Below are 22330 nucleotides of genomic sequence, written 5' to 3' on the forward strand. Positions count from 1 at the left end.
ATTGCAATTAGCGAGTGAATTGTTAAAATCTGAAAAATACTTGCACAGTTTGAAAATTTGTGTTTCTTGTTAAAAACGGTCCCCGTTAAAATTTTTGTGTTAAATTAACATATTGCTGTTGTGTTAATTGAACTCAAATTTTAAATTATTAAAATAACTGAAAAAAGTGTAAAAATAACAATGTGTATTTACTTTTAATTTTACACAATAAATATGTTCGATATTATTAGTGACAAGATTTATCTGTTAAAATTTACAAAAAAAATGTTAATTTTACCTTATAATATAAGTGGGGATGATAAAATGTAAAATTAACAATTTTTTAAGTTAATTTTTACATTAAAACTATGTTAATTTAATACAAAATTTATTTTAAGTTTACTTGAAGTTTGCATTTATTTTATGTTAAAATATTAACACAATATTCGTGTCATCATTTAACATATCCGTATTATGTTAAATTAACACAAAAATTTCTGTGGACCGTTTGGGACATGTGATATTTGTTAAATTTAACACAAATATTTTTCAACTGTGTGGAGAATATTCTTCAGATTTTAACAATTTACTCTCTAATTGCAATTATATACACAAAATCCCTGATACACATAACTTTCAATACACTGTTAACCCCTCGATGCACACAACTGTCAAAATATGCAATGACAGCCGAAATAAGCGCAACGACAGAACCAATCGGCAACGCGGAAAAGAGGCAACAATACATTTCGAGACTTTCGAAATGACTTCGATACATTCGAGTGGACTACGATATATTCGAGAATCGACTTAATATGCCTTTTTTAGAAAGGGAATTGGCACACAAGATATTTGAATGTGAAACAATTCTGAAATGATGTTATTAATTTTATGATCATGTGAGGATTGAGAACGATTTCCAGCCATGATCGATACAAACATTTTGCGGACAATGACGCAGATACGAGAGAGAATGTATTGATGTATCTCGAAATATGACACACAAGGCGAATCGAACGAAGAGTGGCGGCACGTATCATGCATATTCGGCGCGAAGAATCCACCCCTGTACGAGAGAGGGATGGATTCTTAGTACGAGCCGCGTAGAAGTCCGGGAATCCGCAATCCGTTTACGAATTTCGAACGGCAAGGTAATGGCTCGTGCGTAGTCGCGCGGTTAGAAATTACAATTCGAATTCCAGTGCCGTGGCTGACGACGGGGATGAGTGAGGAAGAGAGAGAGAGAGAGATAGAGAGAGAGGGAGGAGGAGAAATCGAGAGGAACAGGGATGGCACGGATATTGGAGTAAGGTAGGGGACCAACGCTAGGAAACGCGATGGTACGAAGTGGAGGAGTAAACCTGGGGGCCGGCAGTTGACCCGCGCGCGCGGATATAACGGCTTTTCGACCTATTCGCCGGCATTCTGGAATTGTAATCGCAGTTCCATTCGACATGTTCTACGCACGTCGTAGTCAGCCCCTCTTTCTCCCTCCTCCTCCTCCTCCTCCTAGTCTTCCTCCTCCTCCCTTTCGAGCGGTTACCATCCGGTCGGATTCCATTTTAATTACTTACCCCTTCGATCAGCGTCGGTCCCTATATATCCCCCCGTTGGGTGTCCCCGGCATCTCACATCGCGCGTGACATATTTCCTTCGAACGTGTTACTTCTCTCACTTGACGGTGGTGAATGGTGAACGGTATCAGGGATGTTGCTTCCGACTCTGTGGAGAACAAGAAAAATTCACTTATTTTTCCGTTGAAAATATAAATGTGATTGTTTTCGCGAGTTAAATCTTTCGCATTTGTTAAACGTATGTGACTCTATTTTAACATTTAATCTTAAAAAGGGAGAGAATTCGATTCGATAGAATTTTTTATTTACAAATTTTAAGGAACTAAAATTCGAAAGATCGCACAGAAATAATATTCCTCTTCGATATTTTTGCTATATAGGGATTATTAAAATTGCAAGAGAAACTTGCCTATACTCAAAATATTGTTTAATCTTATAGTTTTGAACATTCAAACTTGGTCTTTAATCCTTTCAATCATTGATAGATGTTTTCCAATAAAAATTGATTCCAAGTTGTGTTTTACATTACATAGGATCGATAAAAAATATAATAGGATCGATGAAAATTATATAATTTAGTTAATTTTCAGTCTTAATATTGAAAATATTAAAAATCACGATATTTCTATTAATTTCCAGATTTGAAATGTGATGAAAAAATCATTAAAAAACTACGCAGAAATTGTAATAAATTAATAGAAATTATCATACACGCGCATGAATATTTAACTATATAAAATATAAAACGCTTGATGAACTGATACTTTATTAATCAAAATTTTTTCTCCGATGTGCTTGATTTTTATAATGCAAACCAACATATCCGCTAGACGGAATAAAATTTACAAAACTGTAATGTCGAAATAGCTACTATTTGTTTACGTGATTTGTTTAGGTTCTGTCTACGAAGTGAGAAAATAAGAAAATACTTGAAAGGAGATACACGTGTATAAAATCGCATTCATGTACAATGGCTAAAAAAAAAGAAAAAATCGATAATGTAATCAAGTTTGGTCAATTTTTCAAGTTATTTCTGCTCTGATACTTCTATCACTATTTTATTCGAATATCTTGACAAAAAGTAGATCAAACAACATATATAATATATATAATGTACACATGTGCTAATCTAATACATTACACATCTAATTCTACACCGTAGGAATTCGAATAATATATAATCAAGAAAATAAAGTACAATTCATCCGTCAAATAAGAATGCAACTTAAGAATTCAAGCACGTGTAATGAGAATATGTATTGTATATATAAAAAAATTGTAAGAATATAATTTACATCCAGAAAGACAGAATTTAACTTAACACGATTGTTTAAGAATATAAACAGATTTCATTTCAGAAATGTAAAAACATTATGTACTTTAAAGTAATCTTTGGATAATAGTAATTTTGTTTACTCTTGATATCAAATACTGCAAATAATGTCTCATAGCATTTGTTATCTTTATAGTTAATTGCCACGATAAGATCTGTGACGTAATGTCTCTTCGAATTTAAGAAATAAAATTCATACAAGTATGTTCGCTTTTCCTCTTTTCTTGTAATTTTTTAGTAATCAAAATAATACTGCATTTATATTAATTATGTAATATACACAATTATATAATATACAGATACACAGATTTATCGCAAATCTAATGTAGCTGACAAATTAATGACAGACTTTTCGACCATTTTAAAATCGATTTTTTTTCCAGTGGGAAACGAAAAATATCAAAATTAGATAATTAGGTAAATATTTGTGATATGGTGGCTCCAAAAATATTGCAGAAACCGGACTCGAAATTTTGACAGTTCAATTTTAATAATAAAAAAATGGAAAATTAATTAAAGTAAAATGTAAGAAATAATTTTTATTTGAGTTTGTGATTTCTGTCAAAATAAAAAGAGAAGATGACGAAGAGGAACCTGTAAACAAGAGATGTAAAAGAGATGGATTGTCAAAATTTATAGTGAAATGAAGATAAAATCATGAATCAAAGAAATCGTTCTAATAAGAACTAAGAAATGACAGTTGTAATTCCAGCTCTAATTTTTCTAATTCTCTTTAAAATGTCGTGATATAAAAAACGAAAAAATCGAAAAAAATTAAACAAAACTTTTTCGTGAAATGACTCGCATATGAAGACGCGCTTATTATTTTTTTCCTCGTCATATCTTTGCTCTTATCAATGACTTAATAAAATTGCATAATTAAACATTCACGCGCATGTATTTAATATGCGGTTATTCGGTTTCTCAAATCTTTAGATCAATATCCATAAATAGCGGGTAATAGGAAAATGTTAAGAAGTTCGCGTCATATTGTAGGTGTACAGCCAGTTCGTTGTGTGTGATCGAATTAACAATTACACCACAAAAAGAAAAAAAATCAAGTCTCATTTTTCTCAGTCATTTATCGTTAATACTAAGTGGTGACAAAAGTATTTCAAGTATTTCAACGTAGAACACACTACTATCAAAAAGAAGTACTGAAGAATCCTGGACATTACAAAGTTTTAACGTTATAAGTAAGTACATGAAATATAAATGGTATAACATTATAACGATGTGAGTTGCAACTATTTTATGTTTTAATGACTTCAAACTGACCAAAAAATCTATCGTTAAAATATAACGCAAAAAATATAGATTTTGTGCATATTATGATTAATATAATTATAAAAAAAGAATGTCTCAATTTATTAAATCAAAACGATACAAAATAATCTTCAATGTTCGTGCTATATATTTTTAATATTTAAAATCTTGTATTTTAAACGAAGAGATGAAGCTTCTTGATTAATAAAAATTGTTGAATATACAAGTGGAGTACATTAATTTTCCAATCACAAAATTAAGAGAATTGGATAATATGTATTATTATCCAATTCTCTCAATTTTATGATTGGCTTATATGTATATAGAAGACATCTTTTCTTCAGCATCAAGATGACTTTGATGTGATATAAAATGTACGATACTCCAAATTATATTAACCACAAGCTCTAAAAGTCAAAGTTTTGACCAAAAATTTTTCTAATATATGCATTTGTTCGTCTATAAGGTCTCCCATCTCACCATAAAGCATGTAAAAGAACCTAATGATACTTGTACAATTCTTTTAGAATTATTATCACTTCTTATATCTAGTCTCATTGCAGTCATCCGTGCAGTCACGTGTTCATTTGTTCATTCGGTATTCATATCCTCATTCGAGCATTCGCGTAGTTCATCAGTATTAAACTTAGAAAGAAAGTTGGCTACCGTGTGGTTCGCGAACCACTTTATACTTTTCCTGCGCTTTTAAACCTCTTGTACGGCAAGTTTCTCTAATGAGAAGTGATATATTTTAGATTCATTGAATTGAACTTTGATTCCTTTTTTTTCATTTCACGGTTAAAAAATTTCCCGAAGAACTACATATTACGTTATCGTTGCTAATAATGTCGAACGTAGAAACTTTTGCCAAACGAATTTTGTCTACGAGATTTGTATTCCCTCTTATGATTCGCATATTCCTTAAATATTCGCAATAAAAGAGGAAAAGAAAAAAAGGACGAAAGAAAAGAAGAGAAATTCAGATTGCGACTTAAAATAGTATTCAATATCCGCGAAGATTCTTTTCTTTCTTTTTAAAAATTAGGAAATATAAGATTAAAATCTAAAAAATCCAATGACAACGTAAAAAGTTACAATATAATTATTTTTTTCTCTAATTGTCGGAATATTCGAAAGGATAAATAAAAAATCATACATATAAATAATTTGTGGATTATTTAAAATGCAAAGAAACAATAGCCCGCTTAAATAATTATTTGTTTCATCAACGTTATCGTTGAATAAATAACGCGCAAGTAACAGATGGAGATTTTCAGAATATGCTTTTTTCAGAAATTGCTCAAATGCTCTGATTGCAAAATAATCGTAACGTAACAATATTTATGAATCATGCAATTATGAAAGATTATAAAATATCATGGAAAATCCGAGTATTAAGAGCGCATATATATTGTTAATTGCTATATAGATTTGTTATTATGAATGTAAAATTGTTTATTTGTATTTACGATCTATATAGTCCCCACTCTTTTAACATAGTAGAATTTTGAGCTACATAATGTTGAATAATGTATTAATCTAACGATCAAGGTAAGGGTTCTTCTAATGTACAAGAAGCTTTTAATCCCTCCACGATTTCTAACATGATGAATAAAATGTATTATCTCGGCAATATCTTGTGCTCTGTGTTTTCTAGTACTATATAAACATCTTTATATCTGTTTCTTATCTTCATAGATATCAAATATATCACAAGTTTATCAATGAAGAATCTCATACTATATCAATATGCGAAAACTAGTGTTAAGTGTTTTTCGATGACTATTAAAACTGATTTTCTTAAAAACAAAACTTCGTATAGATGATCCTTTTTTATATTCCATTGATTTTCAATTTATATTTTCATGCAGAACCTTCGATGTTTCATCCCACTATCTCATTTTATGACATCATATGTAATACAAGAATATAATTTAATATTACATTCTTGTTTATATATATAGTGTTTAATAAAAATTTAACTTTAATAATAAAAAAATTATATCATAAATTTATAGAAATTTGTTATCGAAATTTTGGAAAATTAACTTTAGAATTATACACATATATATATATATATACATATATTATTGATGCATAAATTCGTCTCGTTTTTAAACATTCGTATACTTCGTACACTTTAATCTGTTATCAACTTCATACGTATGTGACGTATTTAAATATAACACTTGAATAAGAGAGTCTACTTTCTTCTTTTCAATAATCATATTTTCTATATATCATTAATCGTTTTAGAATTTTAGATAAAACTAGCAACATGTCTCTTCTCTTCTTTTATTTTATAATTTATTTATAATAAATTATTTATGGAGCTAGTAAATAATTAACACGTTGACTGCCCTGTGACCCATGTCAAACACATACATTCACCTTTCTTGTCACTTTATAATATTAAAATGCGAGTTTTTTATTCAGTCAAATATATTAAATAATAATAAAAATAGAACTGAATTATATATTTAGCTACTTTTACCTCTTCAAATCAAGGTCTAATAATATCCGTACTCTTCACATCGCATAATAGCACAGATACATTTTCTAATACAATTGCATCAATTGCATTAATTAAAGTAATTAACCTTTGTCTATATCTATAAAAGTGGCATCATTTATTCACTGGCTTAATACAGTTTCTTGGATTTGAAAGACAAAAAGCAACATATGTTATCGCGCTATTCAGACAATTATACAATACGATTCTTTATCAATCTTCTTTCTCGTAAAAAATGTAATACTTATCTTTATTTTTCTTCATATATATTATTTTTTATTTCTATAATTTTATATTATATTTTAAGAAATTGTTATATATTCTTTAATTAATTAAAAAATAGAAATATTTAATATATGTGTTATTTTATGATTAAATTTGATTTATAAATTAAAAATGTATGATTACTCTGTTTGATACTCATTATAAATTATAAAACTTACATTATTTAGATGAAGTTTCTTTAAAAAATGACAAACAAAAATCACATATACCTATTTAAATTAAATTTTGAAATTTGCACACAAAATAAAAAAAATATAATGACCTTATTTATATACATTTATTTACACATTCTTCTATTTTTGTTTGATATGAGAAACACGGCAGTTGATAATAGATCGTTAAATATTTACATGATTATCTTTCAAACAAGTATATATATATATATATATGTATATATATGTGTGAGTGTGTGTACATATATTTATATTATATAAAACCGCTGATTCAGCATAAAACCGATCAGTACCGTCACTTTGGCAAAATCATCAGAAGATCAAAGAACATCAGAAACATCAGACGAGTACTTCCTAATGTAAGTAATTACACAACAATCATATTTTTATTGCAGACTCATCAATGTGAAATATTTAAATTTCATAATTATTATGCATTTAGTTCGAAGGATGACGAAATTGCAACGTGATTTAGGTATTGTCCTAATACTTTGTTTCGGTTCACTTACTACGTTAGAAGCATATTGTCCAATGCAAGAAAACACATTACGATTTGTGAGCGCGGTATGATATGAAAATTATATAATTTACAATTAGCAAAAAAAGATTTCTTTTAGAAAACTCGAGACTATTGTAACACTAAAAATTTCAGGTATTTAGACATGGCGATCGTACAGTAGACACTGCAAATAAGGAATCTTTTCCAACTGATCCATATAGAGATTATACCTACCATCCAGACGGCAGCGGTCAGTTAACTATTGTAAGATATTTTATTCATACATCACATTTTTAATCCTTTCACTGTTAATAAAATCGAATATGTTATATATTTTGTCACATATTTAAATTTTCAAAAAATAGAAATTATGACAATTCTGCGGAAATACCTATCTTTCATACGTAATACATATACATCGAGAGAGCAAATACGGTTAGGTAAATACGCCCGTAATAATAACGAAAAGATTGACATTTTTTTCATTTCTTTGTTTTCGTGTTTGGAAGATATTATTCCTTTATTCTCAAGTGTTTCCATCTCTTTAGAAGAGAGAAAGTGACCCGAAAGTAAAATATTATGCCTTATTTTCCATCTTATTATTTATTTTTATTAATAATGTTATTATTCAAGGCCGGCAAAAAGAGATCGTATGAACTTGGATTGATGCTAAGAAACAGATACAAGAATTTTCTCGGACAATTTTATTATCCGCCAAATGTCTATGCACATTCCTCGTTGATTCCTAGGACCAAAATGACCTTACAGTTAGTTTGCGCGGCACTTTACCCACCTGTGGATGTGCAGAAGTGGAGTCCGGTGCTTCCTTGGCAACCAGTAGATTTCTCGTTCATTTATGATGCTCAAGATATGCTGATGTTTCCAATGGTATGCCCCGTGTAAGTAATCTTTTTCTCTTTACCAATCTATAACAATAAATCGTACATCTTAAGTAATACAATAGTAATATATTACTTATATTGATTTTTAATTATATTGATGTAATAATAAATTATGGCAAATTGATGAAACAAAAACGATATACAATATATGTAAGGCAAACCCGATTGACGGACCTAAACAAATGTATACAGTATAATTCTCTTTTTTCTTAACATTTAGAACATTAATTTTTTTTACATATAATTAGCCTATTTTATTAATTAGTTTAATTCAATTTTGTAACATTTAAGACTTTTTTTACATTACGTTTTAAAAAGAACGCGTCACTATATTTAAAAAGATTGTATTATATAAATTTTATATTATATAAATTTTATATAAATTTTATATAAATAATATTAATCTTATTTTTTTCTTTAAATTTTATTTCTTTAAAATTATTTTAAATATGTGCATTTTTTCAATAGATTTTATCGACTTTATCGAGATATGCTAAAAACTCCAGAAATAAAAACAGAATTGGCAAAGTTTGCTCAATTAATGAAAGACGTATCGATTTATACAGGAAAAAATATTAACACAACGTACCCGCTTTTTCTTGTATATGGTACTTTGTATTCAGAAGCAAATTATGGACTATTTTTGCCACAGTGGACGCGAAGCGTATTTCCAAATCAACTTTTGGAAGCTACTATTTTCCAATTCAAACTATTTAGCTACGGCCAGTTAAATAGATTAAATGGAGGTATGTTTGAATCAAAAACATACATTTTGCTTGTAAATTCTCTAATTATTAAAGATTAATCTCCGCGATTGTACTTAAATATTATATATTTTGGTTATATAAATGACATTCGGCTATTTTACTTGTTCTTTCATTTTCTTTTATATTTGATTTTCTCTCAGATAAATATATATACTATAAAATTGACAAAAATATGACCATTTTCAATGTCACAAGTTTTAAAAAAAAAAGTTATTTTTACTGTAATATATATATGTTAAATATGCAAGAAATATATATTCCCCATTATAAATAACAGCATTCTGAAGCACATTATCGTTTTAGATCTCTAATATACAGATAATTACTAAGAATTGAAATAAATTATTCTGATTGAGAAAAAAATTAAATCTATTATTTTAATGATTGCATTAAAAAGATCGATGCACATCTCAATCATGTGTAATTTAATACAAAATGTTCATATATGAATATATCATGTATGTATGTGTCTATATATTTTTATAAAATATTCATGCAATTTTTTTGCAGGTACGTTGTTACGCAGAATAATTAACGATATGGACAAAGTGAGGAATGGAACCTTAGCAAATCGAAGACTCAATCTCTTCTCTGGACACGACTTAAATGTGTTCGCAATAAGAAATGCTTTGAAGATCAATAAGGATAACGAAAACGAAGTTCCAAAATACACGAGCTCTGTCATCATAGAATTGCATGAAAAGAATGGCGAGTTTTTTGTGAAAGTAAGAATCTAATTTCGTCTGCCAGTAACATTTGCAAATAATCCTTGTACCACTAATGCCTAACAATTAACGAATAATACTTATTTTTGGTAGGTATTATATTATTATGGTATCCCAACAAAAATAGAAGAAAAAATCATCCCTGGCTGCGAGGTAGTATTATGCCCGTATGATAAATTCGTTCTATTATTATCGGAGTCAACTGCGACGAACGAAGAAATGGAATGTCCAGAAAAAATGATGTTAAATTTTGATAATTATTAACGATTTTAGTTTTGACTGCTTTTATTAATTTTTTTCGTGACATAGTATTTAAATTTGACAAAAATCTGAAAGACATTTAAAGTTTTTATAAGATTTTAAATGAAATTGATTATATATTTATATAATAATTTTATATCTACATAATAATTTTTTCTCTGTTATTATTATATATCTATATAATAATTTTTTCTCTTTTTTAAGACAAAAAAATTAAATCAATTTGGAAACAAATTTAAAATTTAAATAACGTTAATTGAGATAATACGATTCGGATAAAAATATTTAAAAAACGCATATATATATATTCTTATTATTAGCTTCTCTCATTATTGGAGAATCAATTTTATTTCGACCGAATAGTTTATAAAAAATTGTAAATTTACAATTTTATATCTCCTTGATTTTACACGAGGTAAAAAAAAAAAGGAATTACGAGACTGTCATTCCTCTGTCTCCGCTGTTGGATAAGACAGAGGGGACGGATTTTTATTATACTTTTCTCATTATTATCTGCTATCGCGCATCGTCGAAAACTAGATGCCCATACGATCGCGAAAAGTTAAGTTCGTTAAGTATGCCCAGAGCCGCGTGTCTTATCGAAGACACGGAGCTCAGATCCTCCGCCTACCGTGCCGTAGCATAACAATTACCCTATTATTTCGCACACACACACACACATACACTCTCGGGACAATTCGCCGTTGGGCCTATACACCACATATTTCCGTTCTGCGATACACTCCCGCAACTTCCATTAAGGTTAAATCTTTTCGACCGTCTCGCGTAAGCAGATATCAGCGCTTCTTAATTTGTTCGTTTACATTATTACCACTTACATCGGTAAGGTATTTACTTTATTTAATTACTTGTGAATAATTAATCTTTTCTACAAGCATGTACATACATTTATTCGAGAAGCTTTTTCATAAAAAAAAAAAACATTATATACAATTTTTCATATATCATGTAATAAAATATATGATAAAATAAAGAAAGTGATCAAATAAAAATATTCTTCACTGAAATTTCTTTTCCTACAATATTATCCATTACGCGTTCAACCTACAGCTGTTATAGATCCAAAATTAATTAATTTGTAATAAATAAATCTTTATTTTTTTTTATAAATTAAGATAACTGCTTTTATGTAATTAAAAAAATCTTAATGATTTTTGTAAGATAAAAATGTTATTAGAAACAATGTAGCTTCTTGTGTAAAGAATGAATTAGCAACCATGTTCTCTCAATTTTAAAAATCATCGCGAAACTCGTCGCTAAAAGAACAGGATGTTTCAGCTATTGCAAAGAAAGTTGGTCTTTCTTTTTCCCTTTTCTTTCGTACCGGACCATCCTTTTCTGTTACCCCTTTTTCTCTCCTGTAATCCTTCCCTCGCTCCATCGGGATAAACTCTTGAAATTTCCGAGAGTTGCCCGGATGAGAAGAACCAGTTCCGCACTCCTAATTCTGCGGAATTAAACTCGTGAAATCGTTCTAATTGCGGATACAAGAGCATCGGGGCACTTGTATTGAATCGAGTTCTATCGTACTTTTACGATACGATACTACGATTGAATCAATCATCGCTCAATTTCCAATATATTCCGACCGTTAAATCGTGTTTTATATCGAAAAATGTCGACCGTGTTAATTTATAACTAATAAAAATACATCATTTTATCATACGCAAAATACGAATATTTTTCAAATAGAGATGCGTTCCACGCGGTCAATTTTCCCCGGTATCTTTATAATCTATAAATTAAAGCCTGAAATTTCAAATTATATAAAGTCCGAAATCTCAAATCCGCAAAAGTTAAAGTAAAGTCTGATTAAAATAAGAAATAAAGTCTTATTCATTATTTGCATTCCTTTGAAACTTAATTCTCATACAATTTATTTTTATAATAATTTAAAATCCTCAACACATTTTTATTCTCCCCAAGTAAAAGTTGACTTTGAATTTAGCTAAAAATCCATAGATAAAAGGCAGTTCGCTAGCTCCGAGATATCCTATATGCTATATAAAGTATAAAATTTCGCAAAGTATGTAGTAAGTAGTTTAAACTTTAAAGTTTGAAAGTAATACAGTAAAGAAGACGCGCTTTCGATAACTCTCGATTGCAAGGATTCCGCTACTTAATATGCAATTATCCATTAAAATTAGTTGACGAAGAATCAGCTTCCTCATAACCATAATTTCTATTACTTGTTCTTCCTCCTCTTTCTCTAAAATAGAGATACGTAAGTACAACGATAAATTCATTTTTAAATGCAAGGAATGAAAAAAATCAAATATCCGGAGCATTCCTTAAGTTTCCGGATCGCTGCGCGATGCAACGACCGAGAAATGCAAAAGATTCGCCGAAAAAAAAAATCGATCGCGCGAAAGTTAGTTTGAAAATGCACGATTTAATTGAACATCCGTAATAATTTGTCTGCGCGAGTGAGTGCCAACTGAAACTCTGCGGTAGCGTTCGCGTGCGATTCGTCGGTGGCAAGGAATTAACACGAGCTGTCGAGTAGACAATACGGAATTAATTATAATTAACTGCCATTCACAAAAGTTTCCGCGAACAATTTTGTGGTCGCACCATACCCGGTTATAATGAACTCTCTCCTAGCAGCTCCTATCATTTACATACTCTTACATTCAAACTGGGTTTTCGTTTGGCTGCCGCGCGCGCTAGAGTTCGCGACAACCTCAAGAAAGTTCTTTAAATTATGCCCTTTGGAATATACCTTTGGTATGACGTAGAATATGGCATTTGTTGAGAACTTTTCGCCAAGTTGAAGAAATATCGTTGCAACATCGTAAAAATGTAGACGACTGATTCTTATCGCCAGATAACGGAGATTAAACGTGTAGAGAAAAAAAAGACGAAGAATTAACGAATTAAAATATAGAAATTTTTATTACATAATTCTAATTTTTAACCGCACGCGCACAAGTATGTATGTGTGTGTGTGTGTGTGTGTGTGTGTGTGTGTGTGTGAGATTAATATTTCACATATCTCTACATTTTATCTGAACCTTGCAAATATTGATTAGTGTAATAAACTTACAAAAAATTCTCAATTAATCCTTTCCTTTTCACTTTTATATGATTAAAGTAATTATAATTTAAAAAGTTTTAAATAAATTATAAAAAAATTGTTTGATTAGTAAGTTTTATATACTACATACATAAAACAATATGTCACTATATAATAATTGAGAGATTTAAAAGAGAGATAGAAAAAAAATTATATAATCAATAATATCAGTAAAATCAATAAAATCGGTAATATATTAATTAAGTTGTTATTAGGCAATCTGACTATTCGTAACGCTAGATTAACACGGATTAATTATAATTAACTTGTCATTAATTTTTAATTTTATTAATTTATTATTTTTATATATTATTAATTTTAATGATTTTTTATTTTTTATCGCTCAATACTCTCGCGCGCAGGTTTTTCTCATTTCAAGAACTAATTGTAAGCCAGCCATGTGGTACTCGTATTTACGACTTTGTTCTATATATAATGATATTTCCCATACGACCTCATCGTGTTAATCAATTTCACATAAAAGCTCATAAAATCATAATAATGTCAATTGTCATTACAAAGAAAATAAAGAATATCCGTATTCACGCAGATAAAAAATATTATAAAGTTAAAAATATAATTTTTTCCACTCGCGTTAATAAAGCTATCATAATAAAGAAATCATTGAATTAAATTGAACTAGATGATATCTTAATTTGTAAATAATAAAAATTATTATTTTTAATTCGCAAATTATATAATAAATAATATGCAGCTAAGTAAGTATTATACAATTTAAAAAAAAATACATTTTCAAATGGTTATTTCTCAAAAGAACGCAAAAACATATTATATGCATATTTTAAAATTCTATTAAACTTGAATGATATGTGTAAAAAAATTCCATGACAAAATACATTAAAAGAAAGATTAATTTTTTAATATCTTGTTCTTGTACCGTAATTCGAGAAAATTTTGTGTTTCGATAAACTTTTATAAAACTTTTTAAAAAGTAACATTTTGTAAGTGTCTCGTGTACATGTTTATTTATGTATATATGTATGTGTGAATATGAATATGTTATATCAGAAAATGTAAGTGTTGCACGTTCGCGGCTGACGTTCGGTAGTGCATTATCAGTTCGCTTCGCGCTCATAGGAAACCGCAATTTCCACAAATTACACGGATGAAAACTGACTCTTGCGACTGTACACCATCGGCTACAGCGCGGTGGAATTCATGGGTCGCGGGTTATGCCGCATTCGGTGGTATGTAGTAATTAGCAACATTGCTCCCAGATCTCTCGTGCGGATGGGAGGATCAGGCTGCAGGATCTGGTGGAGGGATGCGGAGGGATCGGCGAATCCGCTTGCACAGATTTCATTTCGAAGGAATAGAACGCATAGAGCGGCGATATTATCTTGCCTGTGTATATTGTGACTATGACGTTTAATGATCGAGCACTATAGTCGAGATTAGCAAAAGTCACCGCAAGTCGAAACGAAAATTACTTGAAAATAATGATTTGGACACATTCTGTCGCAGAGACTGCATTTTTAGTAAAGTTTGCGTAAATATTGTCGTAACATTAGCAAGGTTTAGGATTGAAGAAAAACATTTGCACACAATAGCAATTCATTTTTAAATCTTCGCCTGTTTGATAATTAATAGTAAAGAAATAATAAGAATAGTAATTGTAATAGAAAAAATATATACAAATACTTTTTAATATAGATTTTTTAAATCTATAATCAAAATTGTTTCTCTCTTTCATTATAGTCTAAGACAAATTGTATAGAAAACCCAAATTTGCATTTTAATAAATGGAAATCATTTATTTTTAAATTCTTAGTGTTCATTTATTTTTATTTTTTAATTTTTCATCGTTCACAAGTTCTACTAGTAATTCTTTATCATTCTGAATATTTTTCAGAAAGTTTTCTATAAGTAAAGCGATAAAAAAAACATTGAAAATGTGAAAAAATTACATTATTTTATTCAACTGATAAATAAAATAATAATAAATAAATCAATCAAACAAGTTCAAATAAAATAACCATAATCGTATCAAATCGAGTGAATTGATTACATAAATAAATTATACAAATTAATTAGTTAATAGTTTTAACTATGCTATTTTTATCAAGCAAAGTTTAATGATAGAAAATTTAACGCGAGACTCTATTATTTTTTAAATTATTTTATGATAAAATACAAAATACAAATAAAAGAAAACTTGCTTAAATTGGAATAATCCGAAAATTTAAAACTCAATTTTTCTCTTTTATAATTGTTACATTGAATTATCTGATAAATATTTCAGAAATTAAAATATTTTTCTCTCTCTCTTTCTAATATTTCATATGCATTAATGTGTTAATATTACACATTTATTATCAGATTATTTTCATCCATCAGATTTCGACATTATTGTGCAATATGTGGATAGCTCAAGCGCGGCAAAAAAATTAAATAACCCGCTTTGCATTCAATAAGCGCAATATTAAAATTCATATAACTACTACTGAGAAGATATATTATTACGTATTGTTCGCGTCTAATACAAAGGATTATATTTATATACATTGTATGCTCTCGGTTAAAGTACGATTAATAAAGGCTATATTTCATCACGATTTTTCTTCCGTATGATAAAGTGTCTAAGATACGCAATACTCTGTGAGTTTTGCCTTGCATGTCTTCCCTATCTAAGTTTATTAAAGCGCTGTGCAGCTGTAGTTGAATTATCGCTAGAGTTTCCCATTTCAGTAGCCGGCAAAAAGTGCACGGAGCGAGAGACGAAACAATTTGACCGTCTTATTCGAATCTTCTCTCTTCTCTTTAGATATCTATAATGCGTCGAGACTAACTTACTCGCACCCTCTTTAAGCTAATGTACTTCACCAACGATCATTATGTAAATTCAAATGAGAGAGAGAGAGAGAGAGAGAAAGAGCATTTATGCTGTTGGCTATAACGCGAGCGAAACTTTTTCGCAGAGTTGATTAATTCATTTATCGGTGTACACCTGGTATCTGTTGATACCTCCCTCCCCTCCTCCCTTCCTCAATAGCAGAGTTAAAAACAATATGCTTTAATATCATGTAAATATTTATCAAGAATTTTTTTAAATATAATAATAGTATAATAAAATTCGAAAATACAAGTAAAGAGCTCATTTTCAAACTGTTTTAATCTTTGCAATGAAAAAAAAATAAGAGATTTCAATAGTTTTTCCACATTTTGTTTTGTTTTTTTTTATATTTCCAATATCTTTATTTTGATTAATCTTTTTTATTTTCCATGTAATTCTTTATAAAACTGTCTTTCACACAGTGTTCAATTTAAGATTATCAAAGTTTCTTTGCCATTGTAATCATTTTTGCAAATTTTTGAAAAAGTATATACCGGCTGTCCCATTTTAAAGGACCCACTCAAATATCTCAGAAACACTGCGTTAAATCAAAAAATGTTTCCTACAAAAGTTGTAGGGTTTCGAGGGGGACATAACATAGTAATATTCATATGACCTTGGGCGGCGTCTCCAAGGTCAAGTGAAGGTGAGAATAAATTTTTTAAATGGAAACCCATATTTTTTATTATAACATCTTTTTCTACTAATTAATTTGAACAACTTTCATCTGAAGCATTTTTTTATTTTCTTCAAAATTCATTCTCACCTTCACTTAAGATTAACCTTCACTAACCTTGGAGACGCCGCCCAAGATCAAATGAATATTACTATGTTATGTCCCCCTCAAAACCCTACAACTTTTGTAGGAAACATTTTTCGATTTAACGCAGTGTTTCTGACAATGAGATATTTGAGTGGGTCCTTTAAAAGGGGCACCTGGTATATAAAGCGCACGCTTTTAGGTTAAAATTTATATCTTTAAAAAACAGAGATATGCAGTGTCGCATCATCTTCATAATAACGTATAATTTGAATGTTTTACAGAATATATGAACGGAGGTCGAAAATAAGCGCCTCACAATTAGAAAATCTTATCTCCCCTTCACATTTATAAAATAAAACTCACCGAGATTGCAGCGATCCCATCTGCTCTCTCTCTCTCTCGCTCTCTCACGCAGAACTGCAATATCTGCGCATATATACTCTTGCATGCGTGTCCGTGGAAAGATAGAATCTCGTGTCATCCATTCGCCGCTCGATCTACAAAACGACGGAGACAAAAATATAACAGCGTTAGACGATACACTCGATTCGAGTGATAAAGGCCGCAGTGGAAGAAAACTTTTCACGCTAATGAAATTTCTTTGCACGAAAACTTTGGCGGGAAAGTAGCGGGACGCCGCTGTGAAACTGCGTGAAGTTAATTGCGGACGATAAAATAAGAAACTGGAGATAAATTATTACCCTCTGCTTCTCCGCTTTGCTTCTCCCTTCTCCTCCTCTGGACTTTTATATCACACCACTATCCAAATACGCGTTTTAAGTTGTAATAATAAATATTATAACTCTTTCTTTACTGTTGATGGCTTGACTATACTCGAGAGAGAGTATCGAAAGAATAAATGATCGCGCAAGTGCAGGCACATGCGCGTACGCGTACGGATGCGCGTGCGCACGCGCATGCGCGTCGCACGTCGTTTCGGAGTGTAAAGTGTAAAGCGTCTGCTACGCAGATGACTATTCCACCTCGAACAGCAGTATCTTTTTACGTTCTTAAATAATTCTTTGGAATCGTCTAACAGTACAAGATAGTGTATAAAAGGGTAAGAGTCATCTTTGATAAATTACAATGACAGAAAACAGCTGTTGTTCAGTTTTTACGGTTTGTGTGCTTACGTAACCTCTTTTCTTGAAAGCGTGGAATATATTAACTTCAACTTTTTTAATCTAAAAAAAAAACACAAATGACACATTGTATGTAGAAGAAATGAATTATACATCTCGTACATATTTCGTGACATATCTTTTGTTTCGTTATAAATGCGTGAAGTCCAAAGAGTGTACGTGCGATACAAAATAAGATGATAAATCTAAAAAATATTTAAGACCAATTTACAGATATTCATTATCAATATACGCTTTTATCGCTTTATAGGTCTTGCTATCTATTCAGGCTTTATCATCAGCACATACAATGACTGAAGTAAATCCTAGAGTCCCAGGTTTACAGGACACATTCACTCTTTTTGGTGTACCGCTATCTGGAATATATAAACGGTAATTCTTGAAGATTGTACTTTATTATTTTAATCTTTGACTTTTCGTCTGCTGCTATTATCAAGACTATGCTGACCTTTGAAACAGAAAGATAATAAGATTTTCCATTCGTGTTGCAGAAGTTATGCTTATGCATCAATCAAGGATAGAATGCCAGTGATATTAACAAAAATTATTGATACATTTTGTCAAAAAAAGAACGAAATTATGTATCTATATGGCCAGGTAATCTCATCCAGACAATGTAGCGATGCTCTATACTCCATCATCTTACTGCAATATATAAATAATATTATTAAATATTTTAGGATGCAGCAAAAGATATCAAGGATATCATAGGATTTATAAGTCAACTGAAAAATGAAATAGTTACTAATAAGACTTTGAAACCCATGCGTTTAAATACCAAAGCAATTATTAATGATGCAGAGGAATGGAATACATATTTGGAGAACAAGACACACATAGAAGGTGAAATACCTACATGGTTCAATACGACATGGTTATACTGCGAAACCTACATGTATCGTGTATTAGCTCAAGAAATTGGTTTAACGTAAGCTTTGATGTACTGTGTGTGGCATAAATTCATATAGAACAAGCTAAAATATCTTTTTACAAAACTAGGAATAGCATACAAAGTTATGATCCGTTTGAAGACATAAAGAAAGCTGTTTTTATTAACTCCATTAATTCTATGGACATCTTTGCTTCGTATGTAAATGATATAGTAAATAATAAGGGATATAATGAGGAAAGTTCAAAGAATGATTTTTCGAAATTACTGAAATTGAGCTTATGGAGTAACAGGTAGTAACATTTTTATATTTCTTTTTAAGTATATATATATATATATATATATATATATATATATTATTATATTTAAGTATATATTACAAATAATGATATTACATTTGCAGAATTGATCTATCTGCAAGTGCAGGATCTGTTCAAAGACAGACTGATAATCCATTAAATATGATGGACTCTTTGGATGAAAATATATTAGTAAACAATTGGGAACTTGTATGGAATATCATAAAGAAGAAGACAGATAAAAATGTTGATAATATTCATATAGTGCTTGATAATGCAGGATACGAACTCTTCACTGACTTGTGTTTAGCAGCGTTTTTGGTTACTATTGCACCTGCAACTAAAATAACATTTTATGTAAAAATGTATCCATGGTACGTGAGTGACACGACGATTCAAGATTTCCACTGGACATTAGATCACTTGAATAGTCTAGATAATTACCCAAATTTGAAATTATTGGGTAAGATGTTCGAGAATCTTTTGAACCGTGAAATTTGGTGTATTAAGGTATAATTGATTTTTATCCTTATCGATATCATTCAGTTATTATTTAAGAGATTCTCTTCATTAAATATAACTTAAATTACTTTTATTAAACAGGAAGAGCCCTATTGGACAGGACCATACGATTTTAGGCAAATGAAAGAAAAAGACAAAAAGTTATATGCCCAACTTTCTGATGCTAAATTAGTAATATTTAAGGGTGACTTAAATTATAGAAAACTCCTAAGTGACATTAATTTTGAATATAACACAAGTTTTGCAACTGCATTGGGGGATTTTCGACCCACAAATATCTTGAGCTTGCGCACTCTAAAATCTGACATTTGTGTTGGATTACCACAAGATATGTCTGAAACATTATTCGAAAAAGATCAAAATTGGTTGCTAACTGGAGATTATGGTCTCATTCAACTCGCTGTTGGTTCAGAGGTACCTGAAGAGTCCTAGATCTTTTTTTAAAAGCGGAAATAAAATAAAATCCGAATTATAATCATACATAATTATTTATATGTATTATTATACACGACAGAATAAGAGTTATGTATATATACAAAGGATAAAATGTTTGATATCCAAACAATTTTTGTATTTATATTTATTATAATATATCTCTATATTTTTATGTAATTTTGTGTCATATATTAATTTTATGATCTGTATAAATTTCTAAATGTACATAAATAAAATCTATAACTAATTAATTTTTCGAATATTTTTCTTATAAATCTAACACTAAAATTTCATATTTTATTTTGTCGGGCTGAGCTGTTTGCTAATATACATGGTTAATTATCTCATGTTAATAAAATTTTCCCAAATATGGTCAATGAAAATATTACCAATGTTGAATTATTATGAAAATTTTTGTCTCATCTTCATTACAATTAGACAATACAAAATTTGTTAAATATTCACGAGTCGTATTTACTTTCTTTCTCCTAATGTTAATTGTTATTCAATGTGATGACATATCTTTATATGATGATTATGTTATACAACTTAAAAATACTGCTCAATGTTACGTTGTATTATTATTTATCAATAATAAAATCACATTTTTCTATTTCTCTATACTGTGCACATGCATGTAAGATAAAAAAAAAGTTTAACTGAAAACAATAAGTGTTTCTTATTTCTTGTTTATTGGATTTCAATCGGTAGTATATTACATACGTATGTGCACATAAAATTATAAAGCAAGTTTTTTTAGATATATAGAAATATATTATACTCTATTTACAAAGTATTGAAATATATATAAACTTATATTTATGTCTTGATTTAAATAATGATGGATATTAAGATTCGCGATCGACTTCGTATATATACATATTTTAAATGGAATAAATTTCAAATAAAATTGTAAGTAAATTTCAAACTGCAAAATATGAGTATAAATAATTGCACCTTGTTATCGAGCATGTCCACATTTACGTCTGTATAACAGTACAATGATTAATAGGTCAGTTTCTTAATTACTTAGACATTTGCGTCAAAAACAAATTACATAATAACTTTTTGACTCCTAATTTTCTATAATAAATGTTCAAATACAAAGCTCTGTTGTTTTCGCACTATTGAAAAAGTACAACTGCAAACAATAACATATGGAATTAGCAATAGCTGATAGAATTTAAAAGAGAGATGTCTCAATAGATCTTTGCACATAAGATGTAAATATTTATTTTATCATTATTGTATAAAACATATAATTTTACTTCAAATTAAACAGAACTGATCTCACCATATTTGACTCTTTATATTAAAGTCTGAAAAAAAGGATGTTTTATTAAATAATAATAATAATAGTGCTCCAAAGATTCTTCTCTTTGGATTTTAAAATTAAGTACAATATTAATCCACATATAATAACATAAAAAACTGTGAGTAAGACCAATTTAATTATTTATGAATATATTCATTATGCTGTAAAGACAGTAATAACAATAATTATAATAATAGAAATAGTAAGATAGCACTTATATATTTCCAGTAAATGTAATCTGTACTGGCACATGCCTAGCAAGCTTTTAATTAAGATAATATTCTTTTTATAATATCAAGTAACACAAAATCTACAACATTCATAAAAAATATTTATACAAAGTATGTGTACATATATTTTTGTATTAATCTTTTATATTTAAACATATACGGAAATGACAAAATAATCATTATTGTAGTATTATTATAATTGAATAGCAATATAAATTGAATTTCGAATATCAATTTATCATATGTAAAATACAAGTAAAAAATGAAATAGGCGCTATTACAAAAAATCTGTTACATAATTTCCAAAAATGTTAAAAATTTGATATTTTTTCATTATATTAATGTAATCTAACACTCTTATTTTCATGCTCATCTGATACGTGTTATACTAGAGGCATTTGAAAAGTAAATTAAATTGATATAAAAACAGAATATTTAAAAAAAAATAGTTAAAAATTACTGGCTCTAAGTACGATTATCATTTGTTCTCGCGCTTGAAGGAATAGAG

The 22330-nt window shown here is 29.2% G+C and overlaps 3 protein-coding genes across 6 annotated transcripts in view; 2 read left to right on the forward strand and 1 right to left on the reverse strand.

The window, feature by feature from the left end:
* The window catches only part of LOC145941638 (synaptogenesis protein syg-1), a 273743-nt gene extending 272050 nt beyond the window's left edge, over positions 1-1693 (reverse strand). For both annotated transcript variants that reach the window (XM_083047832.1, XM_083047838.1), the window contains exon 1: positions 1554-1693. The gene's annotated coding sequence lies outside the window, so the exon portion shown is untranslated. The remainder of the gene's footprint in view (positions 1-1553) is intronic.
* Positions 1657-11272, forward strand: LOC145941668 (venom acid phosphatase Acph-1-like). Of its 3 annotated transcripts, none has more exons than XM_083047905.1 (9): positions 1657-1791; positions 3883-4082; positions 7398-7481; positions 7565-7686; positions 7775-7885; positions 8255-8520; positions 8992-9269; positions 9801-10015; positions 10109-11271. In XM_083047905.1, the coding sequence occupies exons 4-9, from the start codon at positions 7573-7575 to the stop codon at positions 10277-10279; spliced, it is 1155 nt and encodes a 384-aa protein (XP_082904031.1). In that variant the 5' UTR covers positions 1657-1791; positions 3883-4082; positions 7398-7481; positions 7565-7572; the 3' UTR covers positions 10280-11271. The 3 variants fall into 3 exon arrangements, with proteins under 3 accessions (XP_082904031.1, XP_082904022.1, XP_082904039.1); XM_083047896.1 differs by having other exon boundaries at positions 1711-1791; positions 3823-4082; XM_083047913.1 differs by lacking the exon at positions 1657-1791 and having other exon boundaries at positions 3118-4082; positions 8390-8520; positions 10109-11272.
* A 6645-nt stretch (positions 11273-17917) lies between these two features.
* LOC145941723 (damage-control phosphatase 1) lies at positions 17918-20512 on the forward strand. Its single transcript, XM_083047998.1, has 7 exons — positions 17918-18050; positions 18383-18504; positions 18624-18729; positions 18813-19060; positions 19132-19314; positions 19425-19830; positions 19924-20512. The coding sequence occupies exons 2-7, from the start codon at positions 18422-18424 to the stop codon at positions 20272-20274; spliced, it is 1377 nt and encodes a 458-aa protein (XP_082904124.1). The 5' UTR covers positions 17918-18050; positions 18383-18421; the 3' UTR covers positions 20275-20512.
* Positions 20513-22330: the final 1818 nt, after the last annotated feature.

This window comes from Prenolepis imparis, unplaced genomic scaffold (assembly GCF_030444845.1).
Source record: "Prenolepis imparis isolate NDT839.2.m4 unplaced genomic scaffold, iyPreImpa1.0 SCAF_1, whole genome shotgun sequence".
Classification (NCBI taxonomy): domain Eukaryota; kingdom Metazoa; phylum Arthropoda; class Insecta; order Hymenoptera; family Formicidae; genus Prenolepis; species Prenolepis imparis.

Bases quoted from the DNA above. Each gene is read 5' to 3' on its own strand.
- LOC145941668 (XM_083047905.1), top strand. From the start codon at position 7,573: ATGACGAAATTGCAACGTGATTTAGGTATTGTCCTAATACTTTGTTTC. The intron at 8,521-8,991 runs GTAAGTAATCTT...TTTTTTCAATAG, and splicing joins TTTCCAATGGTATGCCCCGT to ATTTTATCGACTTTATCGAG. The intron at 10,016-10,108 runs GTAAGAATCTAA...TATTTTTGGTAG, and splicing joins ATGGCGAGTTTTTTGTGAAA to GTATTATATTATTATGGTAT.
- LOC145941723 (XM_083047998.1), top strand. From the start codon at position 18,422: ATGACTGAAGTAAATCCTAGAGTCCCAGGTTTACAGGACACATTCACT. The intron at 18,730-18,812 runs GTAATCTCATCC...TAAATATTTTAG, and splicing joins TTATGTATCTATATGGCCAG to GATGCAGCAAAAGATATCAA. The intron at 19,831-19,923 runs GTATAATTGATT...TTTATTAAACAG, and splicing joins GTGAAATTTGGTGTATTAAG to GAAGAGCCCTATTGGACAGG.